Source organism: Lichenostomus cassidix, chromosome 15 (genome assembly GCF_008360975.1).
Source record: "Lichenostomus cassidix isolate B80296 chromosome 15, HeHo_3.0, whole genome shotgun sequence".
In the NCBI taxonomy this organism is placed as follows: domain Eukaryota; kingdom Metazoa; phylum Chordata; class Aves; order Passeriformes; family Meliphagidae; genus Lichenostomus; species Lichenostomus cassidix.
Genome location: NC_139496.1, coordinates 9864386 through 9884476, shown reverse-complemented (window position 1 = coordinate 9884476; position 20091 = coordinate 9864386). Strand labels below are relative to the sequence as shown.

The 20091-nt window shown below is 50.2% G+C and overlaps 1 protein-coding gene across 3 annotated transcripts in view; it reads right to left on the bottom strand.

Annotated features, from left to right (window-relative positions):
* MSI1 (musashi RNA binding protein 1) overlaps positions 1 to 20091 on the bottom strand; it is a 30312-nt gene that overhangs the window by 8267 nt on the left and 1954 nt on the right. For all 3 annotated transcript variants that reach the window (XM_085076087.1, XM_085076088.1, XM_085076089.1), the window contains exons 5-10: positions 16497 to 16538; positions 14745 to 14837; positions 4532 to 4580; positions 2458 to 2540; positions 1702 to 1819; positions 31 to 111 (exon numbers count right to left, since the gene is read on the bottom strand). In XM_085076087.1, the coding sequence (XP_084932213.1) occupies positions 31 to 111; positions 1702 to 1819; positions 2458 to 2540; positions 4532 to 4580; positions 14745 to 14837; positions 16497 to 16538 (466 nt within the window). The remainder of the gene's footprint in view (positions 1 to 30; positions 112 to 1701; positions 1820 to 2457; positions 2541 to 4531; positions 4581 to 14744; positions 14838 to 16496; positions 16539 to 20091) is intronic.

The window sequence follows — 20091 nt, the reverse complement described above, 5'->3', positions numbered from 1 at the left end:
CCAAAAAACAGAGCAGGGAGCTCCACTCACCAGGGAACTGGTAAGTGTAACCAGGTGCAATGCCAGTGTAACTTCGACTTGCGTAGGTGGCAGCTTGGAAGCCTGGATAACCTGGGGAAGAGAAAAGGACTCCATTACTGCAAGCTGGCAAGGTCAGTGCCTGCAGTGCCTGGCTGATTACAAGCAGCATGAGCACCTTTGGCATTGGAAAGCAGAAAGAGGGGTAACAGCAGAAGCCCCAGGAGAGTGCACAGAGGAGTTTTAGCAGGCCCGTTTAATTTTTCCTTGCTCCAAACATGTAAGGACATGGAGATTTCCTTCTCAAACTCACAGCTCTGCAGACTAAGGTTTTCTAACGCATCAGCTGGATTTACAAACAGGAGATCAGGGAGGAGGGGGCATTTGAATGGCTGATTAGCTCTGAGTCATTTTTACACTAGAAGGGCTGGTGAATGCAGGTACAAAGAACATTTCTTCCTGGCGCAGGCAGGAGCGCAACTCCTGCTGATCCCCAGGGATGCTGACCACCTATAGGAACAAGCCTGTGAGAATGCAGGGCATTGACTCACAGATGAATATTTGATTTGAACTCTCCCAAGACATGAGTCTGTGGATTTCCCAGTGACTCAGTTTGAGTCTTGCTGCTTTAAAATTCAGATGGCTTAGAAAAGGCAAAGCACAAAACCACAGGCTGGAGATTTATTTTCCTTCCATAAGTCAAGTGAAAACATTGGTGGAAAAATGCCCTTTTGGGGGTTTTGTTCAGTGACTAACTGCTACTCAGCAAGCTTAGCACTGAGAGCCAGGCTGAGTACACCCTGGCCAGCAACACCAGCAATGATCCTGAGCAAACAGTGCTCTTGGGTCACCTCAGTCCTGGCTTGAATGAAAGTGGGAAAAGAGAGAAACCAGGACCAGCACCCACACTGGAAGGATCATGCTGACTCTAAGATCCAGGCATGAGGTTTTGTAGACCTGGAAGATGGGGCTACAAATGACTTTTTTTCCCATTTTTTAATTTTTATCTGAATGCTTTTGCCTTGGGAGCATTGGTAGACATGAAATCCAGACTACTTGTCACCAATTTCTCCTTACAAGACAGTCCCATGATAAATGCATAGCTTTCCCTGCAATACCAGATACTTGCTGTACCTGAGAGGGAACGGAGTGAGACAACACTGAACTAGAACTTTAAGGGCATTTTAACAGCCTTTAAATGGCAGTGGGGACATTTATACAGACCACTGTTTCAAGTGGAAGCTCAGGGGCTCTTTAATTAACTAATTAATCAGAAAGCCTGTACAAGTGTGGGAGGAAGATGCCTGGGTACAGATTACTCCACACTCAGCTCTGCAGTTCCATCCTATTCAACATGAAGGAATTGCTGTCCGTGTGCCAGGGCACTCCGTGGAGGAGCTGCCGAGGGGCAGAACCGCCCCGCAGGGGCTGTGCCCGGCCGGCCCGGCTGTCGCAGGACCAGCCCAGCTATGGCAGGGCAGCCGTGGCACGTTTGCAGTTTTCCCAGGTGCCACCAGAGGGCAAGTTGCGATCGCGAACAGGTCCCGGAGCCCCGCAGCGCCGCCGGCCCCGCACGGGGAGTGCTGCCCTTGGCCGCCCCGCCGCTCCCGGAATAAACCTCTAAGCTGCTGCCTGGCACGGCTGGGCGCGGGGGGAGAGCGGGAGAGCTGTCCGGGGGCTTACCCAGCATGCCGATCCCCAGCATGAAGGCATCCATCCCGTAAGGCATGACTCGGGACCGCCCTCGTGCAGAGCCCGTTGGGGACATCACCTCCTTCGGCTGAGCTTTCTTACACTCCACCTGCCACAAGATAGTAAGGATCAGGCTCGCCTGTCATGGGCTGGATCACAGGCTGTCACAGGACATGGCCACAGAGCACAGGCAGGCCAGGCAGGGCTGCCTGCATGACAGCACGTCCCAGCTCCAGCCACCTCCGTCAGCCCGCTCCGCTGCCCTTCCCTGGCATCTCTGTCTCCAGCCTGCATGGTGCCAGCCTTCCCTCTTGCTCTGCAGCCACCATAGGCAATGAGGAGCACAAACATTGCTTTTCTCCTCCTGATGTTGCCCTTGATCTTCTATCTGACACTGCACCAGAGCCTCAAAGCCTAATTTTCCTCATTTCTGAATAAAGGTAAAACATGCCCACTCTCAAGCCACCATGAGGTTTGGTTTAAGTTCAAAACCTCCAAGTGCAGCACAATTCCTTGTTTAGTTAGCTGTCCTCCTTGAGAACTCAGCATTATGCTTGCCCACCTCCATACAGTGAGTTTCTTCCCCAGACTGACTGCTGTGATTTTTGGGAAAAAACTCAATCTGATTCCCCACTGCACAGAAGATGCATCAGGACCCAAGTGCCTCACATCCTGCCCCTGTGCTACTGCCCTGCTCTCTCCCATACCTCTTTCCCTGCTCCCCCAGGCTCTCCCCCAGACACTCACCATTTTGTTGTTGATCTCATGGAAGTGGATTTCACACACTTTTTCCACAATGTCTTCACTTTCAAATGTGACAAACCCAAATCCTGAAGAAAAAACAAAACTCCCTGATCAGGTCAGAGCTCTCACAGTTTGAAGTCTCTACTCACAGCCTTTTATTGGCAGGAGAAAAGGACAGTACAATCAACCCTTTCAAAAACAGCTGTCACTCACCTTCCCTCTCCAGCAAATTCTGCTTTTATGCACACGAACAGGACTGTCCTCTTATAGATTCTCCTCTCCTACTCATCCTGTACTTCCCACCCACCCTGAACCCAATTGGTCTCAAAACCAAGTTTGGGTTTGTTTTTTTTAAACTTTGCTATTTGCAAGGCAAACCACATGGCTGGTAGGATTGGGGAGGATCTGGGCAGATGCTCACACAAAGAGTCAGTGGGGAAACCAACAGCTGCTTGCCAGGACATCACCACCCTCACTAAATGCACCCCACCAGCAGGAACACCCTGCAGCTCCCTCGCAGGCACTGGCCATAAAGCCTCGTGTGAGCATCACAGATCAGCAGTGCAGCTGCACACAGAGAGGCAGATACAGGCACAGCAATTTGCAAAGTTTCACCAAAGTAAGGTTTATATCTGGGGTAAGACAGGACAGCGTGTTCCTGGCCCCTGGCCCACGCTCACACCTCCTTTCTCTCACCAACCCCTTTGCTGACAGTTTTGGCAAAGCCCAGCTCGGGTGGGCAGACTGAACTCCTCTCAGCTGACTGCAGCCGTTTCCGGAGAACTGAAGCAGGTGGGAGGATGTCTTAAAGCTTGCCGTGCAAGCAAGCTGGGATTAAGCAGAGCTTTCCGCTTTCTAGAACTGGCCAATTCCATGGCACTGTAAAATAACATTTAAAAAGCAGACAGGAATCCACTGCCCAGAACCCCACCTTTTCTCCACACTGCCAGAAATGTTTCTCTATAAACTGCTCCATCTGTCTGTGCCCAGGTAGTTTCACACCATTCACCTCAACACCCACAAGCAGAGGAGCTCAGGAATTCAACAACAAAACCCTGATACCAAAAGCAGTCCTGAGCCCCATCAGACCCCCACCAGACCTGTTGTGCCCGGGGCTGAGCCACTCAGCCCAGGGGCTGGCAGCTCTCCCTGCTGCTTCCCAAATGCCCAACAACTCTGACTGGGCCAGTGACTGGAAGGCACCCATGGAGGAACAGAGGTTAACACTTCTTCCCTTTCCAGATGAAGCTGGAACAACAATCCTGGGACTGCCGAGGCCTGGCAGTCAGGGTAGATTTAATGGCTTTAGAAAAAAGCAAAAATCTGAAGGGCAGAGAGTGTAGCAAGAGCAGAAGGGAGAGTTCCCTCCCTGCTCTGGGGACAGGGGTGCTTGGAAGTGCTTCAAACACACAAGAGAGCAGCCAGCACAGGGCTGTTACTGACCCTGACTGGGAAGAGCCTAAAGCTAAGTTTGCAGGTCAAGTTGTTGCCAATAAATCTCCAAGTTGGATGCAAATGTCGAGCCCTGCCACACCACTAGGTAGTCAGTCTTAGGACTCACCAGGAAGGCAGAGAGACCCATGGATGGGCTGGGTCTGGACAGCACAAATAGTACAGCCTTGCTCCCATCCTGTAACCAGACTCCATCAGCAAGACTCGGGTAAGAAAAGGTGACCTGGGAGCACAAGTGGGCTCCAGGCCGAGGAAGGGGCGAGAAGCAGGCACTCTTCAGGCTCTCGTGTCAGCTTTCCCAGAGCTCAGATTACTCGGGACAAGGTAAGACACACACTGCGGGCTGGAGCCACGAAGGTGAGCAAGCAGAGGAGGGGGCTGTCTCCTCTCACATATCTGCAACTCGATGAGTTTACAGCACAGGAAACGCACTGGACAAAAGCTCTCTGTGCTGTGAGGGCCACTGGTAAAGGATGCAGATGCAAAAGAATGGGGGGACTGGAAGTAAGATAAAGAGCAGCTGTGACCCGCATCCCCTGCTGCTGGGATACGGACCCCTCCCTAGGCAAGGCAGGAGGCAAACCCTCTGCAGTAACCTCTCCTAGGGCCAGAAGACAGCTCTCACCTCGGTGTCGGTTGGTTGTCTTGTCAAACATCAGCATCGCATCATCCACCTGCAAAGAGAAGCGCTGTGGTCAGATTATTACTGCTGGCACAAGCATCCCTCTAACACAGTTGTTCAGAGCTTCCCTGGCCTTCCCAAACCTGAGGGGATCAAGATGAGACATCCTGTCCCCAGAAAAGAAACAGGGTGTGCACACAATTTGCACTATACATGAACTACCACACCAGGCACTTTCCCAAGCCACAACCGGCATGGTCCCGGTCCCCCTACTAGCCCGGGGCAGGTGCTGCTGAGCTGAGCCCCCTCAGCCCAGCCCCTGGCAGCAAGCGACCCCGATTGTTTGCCTGTGGCTCCAGCCGGGGGCCAAGGAGCAGGGAGGGCATTGTTCCCAAATCCCGGCCTCAAAGGAGAGGAGAATCAAAGGGGGGCAGAGAAGCAAAGCTGGAGAGGGGAGAGGAATAAGGGGCCTCCCAGCGACAGGGGAAGCGGAGGCCTCAGACAACAGAGCCTGCCTGGGAAAGCTGGGAAGCACCCCCACCCCCACCCCAGAGGAGCCTTTCCTCTAAGTGAGGTTTCCCACTGCTGGAGGCTGTAATTAGAGCAAATTTACTGCAAGGCCTGAGCAGGGCTGCCTTCCCGGGAGGAGGGGCGGCCAGATCCCATCCCCCAGCCGGCCTGGGGCTGCTCTCCTCCCCAGCACATCACCGCCTGGTGCCACTTTTCCCCCCATCTTCCTGCGGGTGTTGCCTTGTGGAGCCGCATCCGCTCCGCAGGTCAGCCCGAGCAGGGTTAAAAAATACACTTCAATCCCCTCCGTGTAAGCCCCAGTGTAAACCTGTCCCACTGACCCATCCCTCCTCTAATACCACTGCCTTAATCCGATTATGAAACTGGACGTGCAAGTACTCAGGGGAGGTGGCAGCAGTCTCCGGCCAGCAGCTGCCCTGGCCCTCCTCCTTCTCCCTGCGAGACAGCCGCTCCCCGACCAGCAAGCCCTGCATGCCCCCCAACTCCATAGGATTACTCCCTTGCCTCATCCCGGGAAGAATCTGCATTGCTGCTTCTTCCTGAACAGTCACTGCAGAGGGCAAAGCACTGCCCATGCCCTGCCACAGGCAGCCACGGGCTTTGCCAATGGAGAGCCCACAGTCCCAGTGAGGAAAGGGAGAGGCTCCTACCCTCAGCTCCCCAGGACAACACAAGACACTCAGCTCCACCTCAGGGCCAGGTGGATAGAAGGAGCCCTTGCTAATGTTTTCAGTACCATCATAAGCAGACAGAGATCATATTTGATGCCCTTGGCCCTGTCTAACACATCCACTCCAGGTGACAACAGACAACCTGGCTCCTGCTCATCTCACACACTTCCCATCCTGGCTCAGCCTCCCTCAGCCAAGTAAAGAAACACCTGATAAACATGCCAAGCATCCAGGCTGGAGCCATGGGGGACGTAAGCCTTGACACAGTCCCAAAGCAACTCCTCAGCAGCTTCCCAGGACACACAGTTAGGGAGATGGGCACTGAGGGCAGCTCCTCACACTGCCACTCCCCATCATCACTTGTGCCTGCATCAGCACCATTTCCCTTCACAGTACAGCCCAACTGTGATGTGCTGGAGGGAAACCCAGTGTGGCTTTAAAATAGTTCATGAGATTTTATTATCTGGTTTTGTTAATTTAAAAATCTAGATCCATTCTCCCATCCAGTTCACAAGAAGGCTGGAGAAACAGCTGTTCTCCCCAGTAAGCACTGGGAGAAAGCTGTGTCAAAGGCACTCTGAGGCAATGCCACTCCCAGTTCAGGTAGCTGGAGACCACAAACCCATTGCAATGAGAGATGGGCACGAGATAAAAAAATTAACTAGTGTCAGTGAGCACAGGCCTGCTGCTGACTTACTTTGCCTGACCAGCCCTCCTCTCTGCAGAGTCTGGGAAGCAGGAGCAATTGCAAGTGGCAGAACCAGTGCAAACGCAGGGCACAGCAATATCCTGAGCAATGGCTGGGCACTGCCACAGCTCAGAGACAGGAGATGTGCAACTGCTTCATCCCAAACCACACTGTATATGCTGTGAGGAGAGCTCCAGCCTTCTTCCTTCTGAGCTTTTTCTTAAGACTCTGCTTTGAGATCAGGTGTCTACCCAACACCCCAAAATATACTTGCCTTGCAAAAACATATTTACTGTAACACGTGCTTTATTTGACAGCTGTTTCCTGCTAAAAACTAAACCTTATACAGGTGTGTACATCCATAGGTGTATAACACACAATTCCAGGGCTTCAACTCTGCGTATGGCTATAACTGATGTATTTCATTGCCATTAAAACCTACACATGACCATCTTTATGTCTCCTTTCAAGTTAGCGTGTGAGCTGAGTTGGGTAGCCTAAGCACACACCTGTGGGGTACAGCAGGGCGCAGATACCCCCAACCCTTGCTATAGGGAACACATCTCACACCATACACAACTCAGGCACACCCTCGCACTGAGGCACCGCATCTAGCACCCACCAAAGCCGTGCCTGCACCTTCCCTACAACCAGCACCAACCATAACCGGGCAGCTATTGAGGCAGTGAACCACCACCACACCCCCCGCCCCGCTCTTCCCTCCCCGCCGCCACCGCCGCGCTGGGCCTTTCCCGGCTGGGCCGCGCCGGGCCCCAACAAAGGCGGCCGCCGGCGGGGCCGTCGCGATGGCAACGCGGCCGCCATGGCAGCTGGGGCCCGGATTAGCGGCTCACAAAGCCGCCCCGCAGCGCTCCGTGCCCGCGGCCTGCGATGGGCTGCAGCAGGGCACCCAACGGGGGCCTCCGGCACCCCAGCACGGGCAAATCGGCATTCCCGAGGGATTCCTCACCTCGTTCCAACCCCGCTGCTGTGCACAGGGACACCTTCCACCAGGTTGCTGCAAGCCCTGTCCAACCTGGCCTTGAACACTGGGATGGGGCAGCCACAGCTTCTCTGGGCAACCTGTGCCACGGCCTCACCACCCTCACAGGGAAGAACTTTACCCTAAGATCCACTCTAAACCTACTCTCAGTTTGAAACCATTCCCCCTTGTCCTGTCACCACATGCTCTTCTAAATGATAACCCCAGGAAACTGGGACCTTGAGCTATAGGAACCAAGACAGGATGACTTCCCTGCTCTCTCCTTTCTAGATCCTTAGTGTTCCTATGCCTCCCCTAGACAAGCAGGAAAAAAAAGGAGTAATTTTTTTTGCATGCTTTCTGTCTGGGCTAAAATGTATTTTTCAAAAGCATCTATCCTAATTTAAAGGCCTTAAGTGGTGGCAAATCTAAGACACACTTAGGCTTGTGGCCTGAGAGTTACCTACAAACCTTCAGCAAAAAGCCATCCAGCAGCCTGGACACCCCTCTCCTCAGAAGCACAGCATGATCTCTCCCTGAAGCTGACCTCCAAACTGAGCTTGCCACTGGTTTCTCAAAGATTGACTAGAATTCAGCCCTGGGACCCTGGGACCTTCAAGCTTGAGGAGCCAAGACAGATCACTTGGTGCTCTTGGCTCTCTCCTCTCTAGGTCCTAAGTGTTCCCATGTCTTTCCTAGACAGGCAGGAGGGAACAGGAACAATTTTTCTCCTGCCACGTGCTAAAAAACTGTGGGGCTACTTGGACAGAGTTACAAATGCCCTTTAATCAGAGGGTAAGTCCTCTAAAGAAATGCTTTAAAAGGACATCCTTAACAATTCCTTTTCACACAGTCCCAGTGCAATTCCAGTAGTACTGGACCCAAATGACTTGGAAAGTCTGTCTGAAAAAACATCTGCTGAGATGAGGATACCACAACTGGAGCTTCAGCACCTCTCACTTAAAGATGCCATAGTCACAAATGATCCATCCAGCCTTGGCCAAAATACCTGGGATTTTTCAGAGGTTTAATCCCACTCTACCGTCTTTCAATTTTCCCGTTTCATTCTTAGTTATTTGCTATGGGGAAGCCAATGACATCCTCAGGCAGATTTAAAAAAATAATAATTTCCAATACCAGTTTGATAAGAAATGTTGGATGCACTTTCACAAGGGTAGATTTTGAAAGTTGTAAATATTCAAGCAAAGGGTTTGTGGAGATGGACATCCTCCACCTGAACTGCAAACAAGTCTAGGACCAGCTCAGCTGGTCCTAGAAGGAGTCATGGCAACATATTTGTAGTGAAGTCAGGCGGAAAAATAGTAACTGTTGAGACAGCTTCCATATGGAAAACATAAACCAAACTATCTAGAAACCACTCAGCCACCCTGTCAAGAGACAGCATTAGCAGCCCTGTGAGGTTCTCCCAGCTGCACAGGGAGACAGACCAGTTCCAGGAAGGAGGATGCACGGACAGAGAACCTGGCTGAAGGGAGCAGGACCCTTCCTACCCCACTCTGCAGACCCACTCTCAGAACTCTGGGAAGGAGACTCGGCCAAAGGGACAGAGCCTGCTCCATGCCACAGGTGAGCAGAACAGCCTGTCCAGGTGTTCCTGCCCACTCTCACACAGGCAAATATCTCACCTGGCAAATATCAGATGAACCCCAGAAGACCTGAATGACCATTACTGCTACAGTGTTTTTGGCTATGTGCCTACCAGATGCGGAGCACAGAGAACCCTTTGTTCCAGAGGCATTGTTACCACAGGCCAAACTGCCTACTGCCACAAGAGAGGTGATCAGATTCCCCTTCTCCTCCCCTCCCCATCTGTTCATGGCAACCATGTTGCGTGTGAGAATTTACATAAATTGCCCTCTGATCTGTGGAAGAAAATCCAAAATCCAGTTTGGAAATCCACAGCAGGTTGACAAGTAGCTTTGATCCCTGAAATTTCCAGAGAGCAGCAGATTAAGGATTAATTAATTAACATTCTCCCAATCCAAGGTGAGGAAAATCATGCCCACTGTAAGCACAGAAACAAGTCTTCCTTTAAAGACATTTGCCAGCAACATCTGAAGGTTCTCCCATTAGTCAGCAGGGAAAACTCATTTCATACACCCAAGTCAACCACCCCATTTTTCTGGCAGGAGTATATGAATATGCATTTGTGACATCTACAAACCCCCATCAGGCCCAGCACCTCAGATATTGTGATTTTCCCTCATTGCAACAGTAACAGCCATCACCCCAGTGAGATCTCAGGACATCTCAGGCAAAGGATCCAGAATTTGGATGGAGTATTAGATGGCAGCCTAAAGGTCAGAACCCTCCTCAGACCACAGATCTTTTTTCTTGTTTGCTTCCAGGGTATTTTTAGAGAGGAGATCTCTCTCTGGGCAAGAGCTGCCCCACAGAGAGGCCGAGCTTTCACAACCGACTCATCCACACAGATCACCTCAGGCCCAGTGAGAGATGCAGATTGGTTTTAAGCACTTTCCAAGCACCCTTGGTGCCGCAACTGATTAGTGACTCATGCAAAGACGTCATTGTGAATGTATTTCCTGTACTGCTGCTTCACCAAATGCAAAAGCATACAACAAAACCATGAGTTCAAACACCTGATTCGGGTGCAGGCCCCCATTTCTTCCAGGACCTCTGCACTTCCAGTTTCTATAAGGATCAGCTTCTCTCCTGATAACAAACAAAAGACTGGCTGCACCAAGTTGGAGCAGAGCTCTGCCTTGCCCCAAACCTCCCAAGGTAGCAACCAACAACAGACAGCTTGGGAAGAACATAAAGATAAGGCAAGGATATTATCACAGACCCCAGAACACTACATCACCATCCAAGCTATTTGTGATTTGCGGATTTTCCGAATTAAAAGGGGTGTCTGTGCATGTTAAAAGACTTTCCATGAATGTGCCCAATCATTTTGGATCCTATGTAAATTTTAGCAACAACACCCTGTGGCAAAGATTTCACAGTTCAGATCTGCTCCATGATAAAAAGACTTTATTTGTTCTAAGCCTCCTCCTATCTTCCAATTTATATGACTTTCTCTACCACAAAACTTCATCAGACCAACTCTTGTATTAGAAAGATGATCTGAGTTTTTTCAGTTTTGATTTGACACAAATAACCTTGCTTACAGAATCAGAGACCAAACAGTCCAAAGAAATTACTCTGAGGGACAACCCCATTTCCTCCCCAGAAATAATACAGAACATGTTCCCACATGTTGAAGTAGAAAAGGAAGAAGCTGCAACTTGAGCTCCTCTGGCATTCTCTCACATGTTGGACTAGACACATGTCCAGCTGTGCCTGAGGTGGTCGGTGCAAGACACCTTCCTCCTCTCTGTTGCAGGTTTCAGTGAGGGTGGTAGCCTGAATCTAGAGAAGCTGTGGAAATAATTCCCTGTGCTGTCTAAAGATCTCCAACACCATCCAACTTAAGCCAAGCCATTTGGCTACACATATTGTGAATGAAAGTCTTTCGAGGACTTCTGTCTGTAGTTGAAAAAATAATCTCCTTTACAAGGCATGTGCATGGCCTGAGCTTGCATCTCAAAGAGAGATTCAAGTTTTGGAACCAGAGAAGTGTTTCCTAGAGATCCTGCTATGTTCAAAGCCCTCGCAGCTGCACCTGACAAACCACAGCCAGCTTGAGATCACTTCTCAGTCTCTCTCACTGTACTAAAAAAAAAAAAAAAAAAGAAAAAACCAAACCAACCAAAACAAACAAAAAAACACCTTTGTATTTTCTTTCTCAGTAAAACAGCCCATATATTTTAGTCAGAATTTTGGAAGGGGATAAAAAACCCCGAAGTGGTTCCTCTTTGAAGCAGAGACACTCAGACTGTATTTGGGATCCACTTTGAAGCTTCACCTTTTGTGCCTGTTAAAACCAAGTATTTTGATAGGAAGAACTGGGGTGCCAGCTTCTCTCTTTCTTCCTTTATCCCTAAGTAATACTCATGGATTTCCTCTTCACACGTTTTGGTATTCTTTTGCCACTTCCATTTTACAAAGGTGAGAGAAGGTTTTGGACACAGCAAGGAAAGAAAACAAAACAAAAAGAATAAGCTGCAATGCCAAAATGGAAAAATCAGATTTTGGACTTTTGTCTAATGGAATAGATAACCATTTCCTTTGCAGCCCAACTTCCATTTTTTTCTTGCTAATGGACGTAGGAGGTGTGCTGCTTCTGACCCGAGATGCACTGACACGAACCACCTTGGTAGACTTGTGAGCTGCAGTTCACGGATTTGAACTGGAGAGAACATTATGATAATCTAATTTGACCTCATCTGTTCTGCAGGCCATAGCACTTCCTCTTGTAATTCCTTCAGCATGTACGTGCTTTCTGTCTGGGCTAAAATGTATTTTTCAAAAGCATCTATCCTAATTTAAAGGCCTTAAGTGGTGGCAAATCTAAGACACACTTAGGCTTGTGGCCTGAGGGTTACCTACAAACCTTCATGCAAAAGCCATCCAGCAGCCTGAACACCCCTCTCCTCAGAAGCACAGCATGATCTCTCCCTGAAGCTGACAGCCAAACTGAGCTTGCCCCTGGATTCTCAAAGATTGACTGGAATTCAGCCCTGGGACCCTGGGACCTTTAAGCTTGAGAAGCCAAGACAGGATGACTTGGTGCTCTTGGCTCTCTCCTCTCTAGGTCCTAAGTGTTTCCATGCCCTTCCTAGACAGGCAGGAGGGAACAGGAACAATTTTTCTCCTGCCACGTGCTAAAAAACTGTGGGGCTACTTGGAAGTAGAGTGAACAGTTATAAACGACTTTTCCTCAGAGGGTAAGTCCTCTAAAGAAATGCTTTAAAAGGGCATCCTTAACAATTCCTTTTCACACAGTCCCAGTGCAATTCCAGAAGTAGTACTGGACCCAGATAACTTGGAAAGTCTGTCTGAAAAAACATCTGCTGAGATGAGGATACCACAACTGGAGCTTCAGCACCTCTCACTTAAAGATGCCATAAATCAAAGAGATGGAGACCACTCAGGGTGTCTGGGACACCCCTAAAAGCAGGGATCCTAGGAGACCTCTGAAACCTGGGAGGCCCCAGCACATCATTAAGAGCCACCAAAAGAGACTGTGTATCAACATCATGTTTTCCATGAGCCACATCTGAAATTGAAGGCAACAATCTTTTCTTAGCCCTACAAACCATACAACAGCTCAGTCAGAGCTCAGAACCCCAGAGCTGAAGGCCACAGAGGCTTACCTCTGAAAGGCACTTTCTCACTGCTCCTCCCCATCAGCCATACTGAGGTATCTACTGGAGAGAATCTCTCAGGAAACAGTTCTACTGGCCATGGGTGAACTGTTTGAGGCTTAGTCTGGAAGATGGTTACAGGCCACGAACGATGCTTTATGCAAGAGCTCTGAGGAGTCTTTCATCTGAAGTGAACAGATGAGTCAGAAAACTGCCCCAAAACAGCGAGTCAATCTGACCGGCCCTGACCTCTCCCCACGGAAACTCCCCAGAACTAAGCAGACAGCTGCTATGGCCTCATGCAGATTTGGAGCACCGGATGTTGGGCAGGATGCTGGTTCTTCGGAAATGAATCGCACCAAGCTATGCAGAATTCTCCCTTCTGTCCACTCCAGAAAACAGTCTCACACAACCAGTCCTTGCCAGTCTCCTGACATCAGGACACCTCTCGGCACACAACCATTAAACAACAGGAATGTTACAGCATAACACCCCAAAAGAGCTGGAAAGGACTGCTCAGACTAGAGCAACTGTAACTGCCTGTAAACTGAGTGCTCCATGACATGCTGCTTCTCTGAATTAGCAGGGATACAGTCAAGGTTAAAAGGGGATTATGCCCAAGACATTTTGTTTACTTGTCAAACACATCCATCAGCGGTGCAGGAGAACTTGCAAGTTAAACAACCTTCAGACTGCACAGACACATGGACATCACCACCTTTAGGCAGGCACCCTCAATGATACCATGTAAAAGCCCTTGGGGACACAACAATTTGCCTGTTTCCTATAGAAAATGAAACCTCACAGTGCTAACAACCAGCAAACACGGGCATATCCAACCACTTTCTCTTTGGAGTGATCAGAAATACAGAGTCCCACTTTGCACACCAGGACATGCAAATTTGGCTTCAGACACTGAACAAAGGTTCTGAGCAGACACTTGTCCCAAATTTTCTGCCCGAAAGTTTCAGCAGTATGGCAAACCCAGTTACAAAACTCCCTTTCCTTTCACTAATTAGTGTGCCTTAACACAACATCACTCTTGCAGGAAAATTTAAAAGAAAATGAATACCAAGCCTTCATCCGTACCATGCAGCTCCCATGGTACTTCCCTCCATATCCATGATGTTGTCAGAAACATTCTGGCCAGGTTACCACCCACCAGACCATGTTCTTCCCCCCTCACTGGGCAGGAAGGTCCCAACAGCTTCAGAATCCAACGCTTCCTGCCTCAAAGAGCAAACCCATGCACAACGCCACTGAATAACAGTGAAACAGCCACAATGTCCTGCCACAGAGGTGACGGCACTCGGCACTTGGGTACAATGATCCCCTTCAGTTCCTAATCCCATTAAAAATCTTGGGATCCTTCAGTCTTATACTGCTGATATTGCTCCTGGGGATGCTGACAGGCTCCACAGCTGAAAGGTCACAACTGAGCCCCTTTCCATCCTCGGATTCGGTCCAGTCGCACAATTCACACACCTGGCTGTTATGGACCATGGCACAAGTGACTTCCAGTCCCAGAAGCCCAACCTTCTCTGAGCTACCACCTGCCACAGAAGAGCCAGACCAATACAAGGGACAGCCTTAGTGCCAAACTTTCTTCAAATATACAAAACTTACACCACCATTTGCCCAACACTCAGTAGGACAAGTTTCAGGACCAAAGGACTTATTTCTAACAAAGGAATATTGAAAGATCAATCACAAGGTATTGGGTTAGAAACAGGCCAAAATCAGAGGTTTGATAATGCAGCCACCCTGTTAGAACTGTCTACAAACCTTCCTCCAGGCATTTGAACAAACTGCAAATCTGTGAGCCACAAGAAGCTTCTGAATAGTGAAAAATTGGAAAACCATTTCCCATAGCCCAGGTCCTAGCAACTCTGGGAACAAGGACAAACTCTGTTTCAAATCACCTCAGGCCAGGAGTCACTGGCTGTAGCCCCTACAAGGACATTACAGCCAGCCAACGTCTGTAACTGACCTTCAATCTACTTAACCCTTGCAAAAGACTCACAAGCTCCTAATCCCGCCCCCACAAAAGTTCAGAAAACTCCCTTCACCCCAGAAGCAACAGCTTTGATCCAACACCACTCAGGAGACTTACCTTCCCAAACTGCTCGAAATATTGTTTCACATCCTCCACAGTAGTGTTCACAGACAGACCACCCACAAATATCTTCTTCGTTCGGGTCACCATCTGGAAAAGGGAAGGACAGGAATTCACCAAATAAACCCAGAGCGAGCAGAGAACAAGACTCAAAAGGCCACTAACTCCCTTCTGCTGCCAGGAAGTGCTTTTCCCTTTGCTGCAGCTGAGCTGACACCTTCTTGAAGCTCTCTGGCCAAACACGGCTGGCAGATCTGTCCAACACCAAATTCGTGCTTTCACCCTCACAGACCCCATTGCATGTGCCAGCACCCAGCCACCACCTCCTCGTCAGACAGCTACCAGCCTCTCCCCTCACTAACTTGCCACTGCTCCCACTGTGACACCACCCCAAATGCGTGGGGCACAGCTGTCCCCTCCCCAGCCCTTTTACTTTGTACAGCCAGCTTCCTCCAGGCAACCCCAGAGGTACCTGCTCTGCTCCCAGGCTGGCAGGAGGCCTGCCAGCACAGGCAGGTTCCCTGGGCTTTGCCCTCCCACCCCACAAATTGCACAGCATTCCAGTGTGGAATGGAATAAGCCTCATTTCACTGCCATTCCCCAGTCACTTAAATGGAGGCCAGTCAACACCCAGTCAAATCACCTTTGCCTCTGAAAGAAGGCAAAGACAAAATCCCTCTGCCACTTGTCACTGATGCAGCCAGGACAAGGAAGAAAACTAACTACCCTGAGAGGGGCCATGGCTGCCAGGCTGAGGCACACCGACATCCTTTGAACAGGCTCTCCAGCTGCATCCTCCCCTTAGCTGCTTGGCTACACCCCTGCTCTCAGAGGAACACATGGTCCTAATTACCCCAAGGAGCATAGGGCTAATCCGCAGCAATTCCCTGGCTTGGAGAGCAGCCCGTTCTAACACTAAAGCACCTTCTGTCACCAAACTGCTTAATGGAATTAACCCAATTCCTACCATGTGCTTCCTGGCTCCAGTTACTTGGGATACCTGCTCACCAATTGTTCTCAGTGCCTGAACCCCTTACTTCTCTTCCAGCACCAGTCTCCTCTTCCCTCTCTGCTTCTCAACACAGCTTCTCCCCAGCTCTTTCACCCATAATAGTACTTGGAATACAGACTCTAAACTTTAAAACTCACATCCAAGAGCCAAGTTAAAGGAAGACCCAAAGTCTAAAGGCACTCTCCAGCCTGCTGCTGGCTCCTCAGCTAAGTTTCTAGCTGCATACCTGGAAAAAGTTCCTGCCACTGCACATTTTAATGCCAGAGCCTCTTGTAAGTAAGATCCAACACCAAACTCCTTTTGCCTTTTCCACTGCTGGAGCACACCAGGGCATTTCACAAAGTGAAATCCTTCTCCCCTTCCCTGCCATGCACCTGTTCATCACACACAGGTGCACACACATGACACTCTTCCACCTGTGTCACATCGCAGCATGGAGCTATTCCATATCTCCTCAGGCCTGGAACCTCCAACCACTGTCTGCACCTCAGAAGGACGAAGTTCACCCTGGGCAGCATTTAATTTACCAGTTCTATCTAGTGCATCCTGAAGTACAACCAAGGGGCCTCCTGGTTCCTTCAGCGCCATGCAAACCCCCGGTACTGCGCTCCAGACGAGTCCTGAGCAAACCCCAGCAATCAACTCTGTTGCATGCACTGGCCCCCTTGCACAGAATGACATGGTTCACCACCACAACTTTTGCCTTTTGGGGCACAAGGGCTGCCCGCAGTGCTTACCTTGGGCTGTGCTCGGCGAGGGAACGCTACCTTCGGGTCAATCTGAAAGAGATGTGGGGAAGAACAGGTGAACATGCTTTTCCTGCCTATTTACAGGGTTTGCTCCATGTGTGCAGCTGTCTCTGCCCATATGGCAACTTGCTAAAAACCCAAAGAATCTACCTTAGGTGCATAAAATTAAGCTGGCTGCAGACATCTTTCCCTCTTGGTAAAGTGTAATCCAGGGAGACTACAAGTCCCAGCATGCAGTGGTCAATCTCCAGCTGAGCACTGGGCAGATGCACGGAGAGCCCATCACATGCTGGGATTAACAGGCTGGGCTGCACCCTCCTGCTTGGCCTGCCCCTGGGTGCCTTGCATCACCAGCCTCATATTAAAAGTGGTTTCTTTTGCCTTTTTGCTCTCACCCTTCGCTCTGCCTACAAGTACAGACTTCACCTGGGTAGTAATAAGACAGAAAAGAAGCAGCACACAAACCCCCAAACATTTAATCCCTTCAAACACAGACCGAAGCAATAAAACAGCAGACAGGATGGCACAAATTAACCCGAGGAGCCCAGGCCCCCTGGCTGTGGAGGCTGCGGCCGCAGGGATCGTGCTGCCCCTCTCCCCAGGCCGCGCTGCACACAAAGCCTCGATGTCTCCCTCCCTCCCTCCGCGGGCTGAGCCTCCATTGTGCCTGTTCAGCTTCCCTATAAACCTGCTGCTGGCCGGAGCAGCCGGGCCCCGCGCCGCCATCCAGGTGCCGCGCGTTCTGCTGGGCTCAGCACGGATGAGCCTACATTGGCCTCACACCACCACCGGCACCACCACAAAAGCTGGGACAACACTAATGCAGCTGCAAGCCAAACACCCACAAATCCTCCTCTCCTCCTCAGCCACCACCTCTTTCTTTATAGCCTATTTTTACAGCAACTCCTGTAAAGTTACATCACATCGGGGATGATCCAGACCTACAAATCAGCTTACAAAGACCTGTGGTAAAGGCAGGTTTGGCTCATCCCTACAGTTGGACAGCAGCATTGTCCCATCAGCCCTGCAGCTCCAACAGCCCAAAGAGAAGCTGTGTTTCTCCAGCTCCTCTCACTGCTTTGTTCAGCTTTCCAGCCTGGCTGCCCTCCCGTCCTGCATCCTTTTACTTGTCTCACAGCCCCGGAGCTTGGCCCCCCTGTGCCCTTCCACCAGCTTCTCTCCCTGCCTTCCCCACCTCCATCCTGACTCACAGCTTACAACATAAATAAACTCAGCACGTAGGTAAACAGAGGCAAAAGTGAAGAGCACAAATAAACTCAAAAATAAACCTCCCTCCCCAAGTTCCAAGCGCCAGCAGATTAGCATACCCTCCAGTGCCTCACTGGGGCATCGGAACCATCCAGGCCCTCCCCTCCCCATGCACACACAGCCCCCCACCGCTTCCTGGCTAGTGCAGACACCCACAGTGAATTCTGAGGACAGGGGACGGCAGGAGACCAGGAGGTTGATGGCAGATAATAAGCAAAAACAATAATCTACTGTCTTTTACTTCTCAGCCAGTGTCATTCAGCTCCTGCCAATAAGATGCTTTCATACTCAGCAATGCTAAGCTCAGCCTCATTTTCTCATTACCCTGAGTGTGATCAACTGGGCAGAGATAACGTGTCCTCCTGGCTGGAGAGAGCAGGCAGTCATTTCACAAATTCTTCTGCACAACCAGCTATTGTTGCAGGTAGAGGGAGGCTGGGGTGACCGACTGCAGGCGCAGCCCTGGGAACATGCGGAGGGGAGCGAGTTCAGTGCCAGACTCAAGTTACTCAAACTGGACTGCTCCTTGGTGGCTGGACTCTTTCCTAATTAAAGCAAAAAGCACTGGTACCTTATTCCCTCATTTCTGGTGTTAAAACAAATAGCCCTGGAGGAGTTGTGTTTCAGTGTCACCCACTGACGTAATGGATCCTTTTTACAAACTCAGATAGAAATCTGCTAAGAGCATTCAGAACTGCTCAGATTGTATCCACAAAACAAAACCCCAGATCAGACTGCAGTGAATGGAAGTCACCCGAGTTCAAACTGCTTCCAGTTCACCCCACAAGGCTTTGGGGATGAGGAATCTCACTGATGTCACAGGTGTACCAACAGGCCAGCCAGGTCCTCAGTAATGCTCTCAGGCCACCTAAAGCCCCATTTCATAGCTCAGGTCATATAACTCCTGCATTATCCCAGCTGGTATCGGTGTCCCAAAGCACAGAGAGGGCTTGGGAAGGACCTGCAAGACCTCAGGTGTGGTTTTTTTCATTCATTGTACCTCTGCCTCTACCTCCACCCCACTGGTATTCACTGTCAGGGAGCTGCAGATCACTCCCTCCAATACAAAAGACAAACCCAGCAAAAACTCAACAACGGCAACAAAGAAACGACGGGGCAACCCAGCACTGCAAAGTGCTCTTCCCAGAGCATAAAGAAGAAGCCCAAGGCAGCAGCCAGCTGCAGCTTTACAAAGTCACGCAAATCTTTCACCTTGAGACTGTAAAGCCAATTCTCATATCAAGTATTTTAAAAAATAACCCTGTAGCCTGCTGCTATCTAGCTTACAAACAAAGAGAGTCTGAAAAGGACAAGGCTGAAGAATCGGGCCAACTGCCTTCATTAGGGTAGGAAGAATCAGAAAACAATGAAGCAACAAGTTGAGCAGACACTGTCTATCAAATGCTGTTTGCCAGGAGACACTAACGCTCAAGAGAAGGCTGTCCTTACAGGACACCAGGCCTTTTCCTGCAAAGTTTCATAAAACTCTAAATTAAGATTTAGATGAGTTTGTGTCATTTAACCCATGACTCACAGCACAGCCTTTCAGCTCAGAAGGGAAAAGGCATATGGAGGTTCCATGTGTGACCACAACACCAATCTTTCAGCGAGGCAAAACACCCCAAAACATCTGACACAGCTGAAAACTACGCTAAATAAAAATTAAAAAAGAAGGGGGAAGAGGATCAAAGTTCCTAACAAAGGAAGGCCCTGGCGAAACTGTCTCCTTTTTTCGTGCTGTGCCGGCGAGGCGAGCGGAGCAGATGCAGCAGGGAATTTCAATGGCTGGCCAGTCCCCACGCGCCCTGTGCCACGAGGCCCTTCTGTTCTCCTGCAGCGCCCACCGTCCCTTCCCTTCCCTCCCCACCCTCGTGGGCCACTCCATGGGCTGCAGAGCACCTTCGCGCAGTGGGCAGTGGTGGCTCGGGGAGAAGAATGGACACCGTGGGTTTCGGCTCGCTCCTAGCCCCAAAACACTTCCAAGGTTACTGCTACAACAGACATCCATCACTTGCCTTTCCAAGAGGGGTCTATGCCAGCCCACAGACTCATGACAGGACTAGCTGATCACACACAGGCTAGTAGAAAAAAAAACAGAGAAAAAAGAAAACCCTGGGCCCTCCTCAAAAGACATTACTGTAACCCCCCCTCAGAGCAAAATTCACTTTACATCCCTTCGGGAAGGAGGAGGGCTGGGAGTCCTGTGGACCCAGCCTCAGCCAGCAAGGCTGGGGTAGGTTTAACCGGGAGCTCCCGTGGGGAGGAAGGACCTGTGCACATCAAAGGGAGTGATCCAGGCAGTTAAACAGGAACA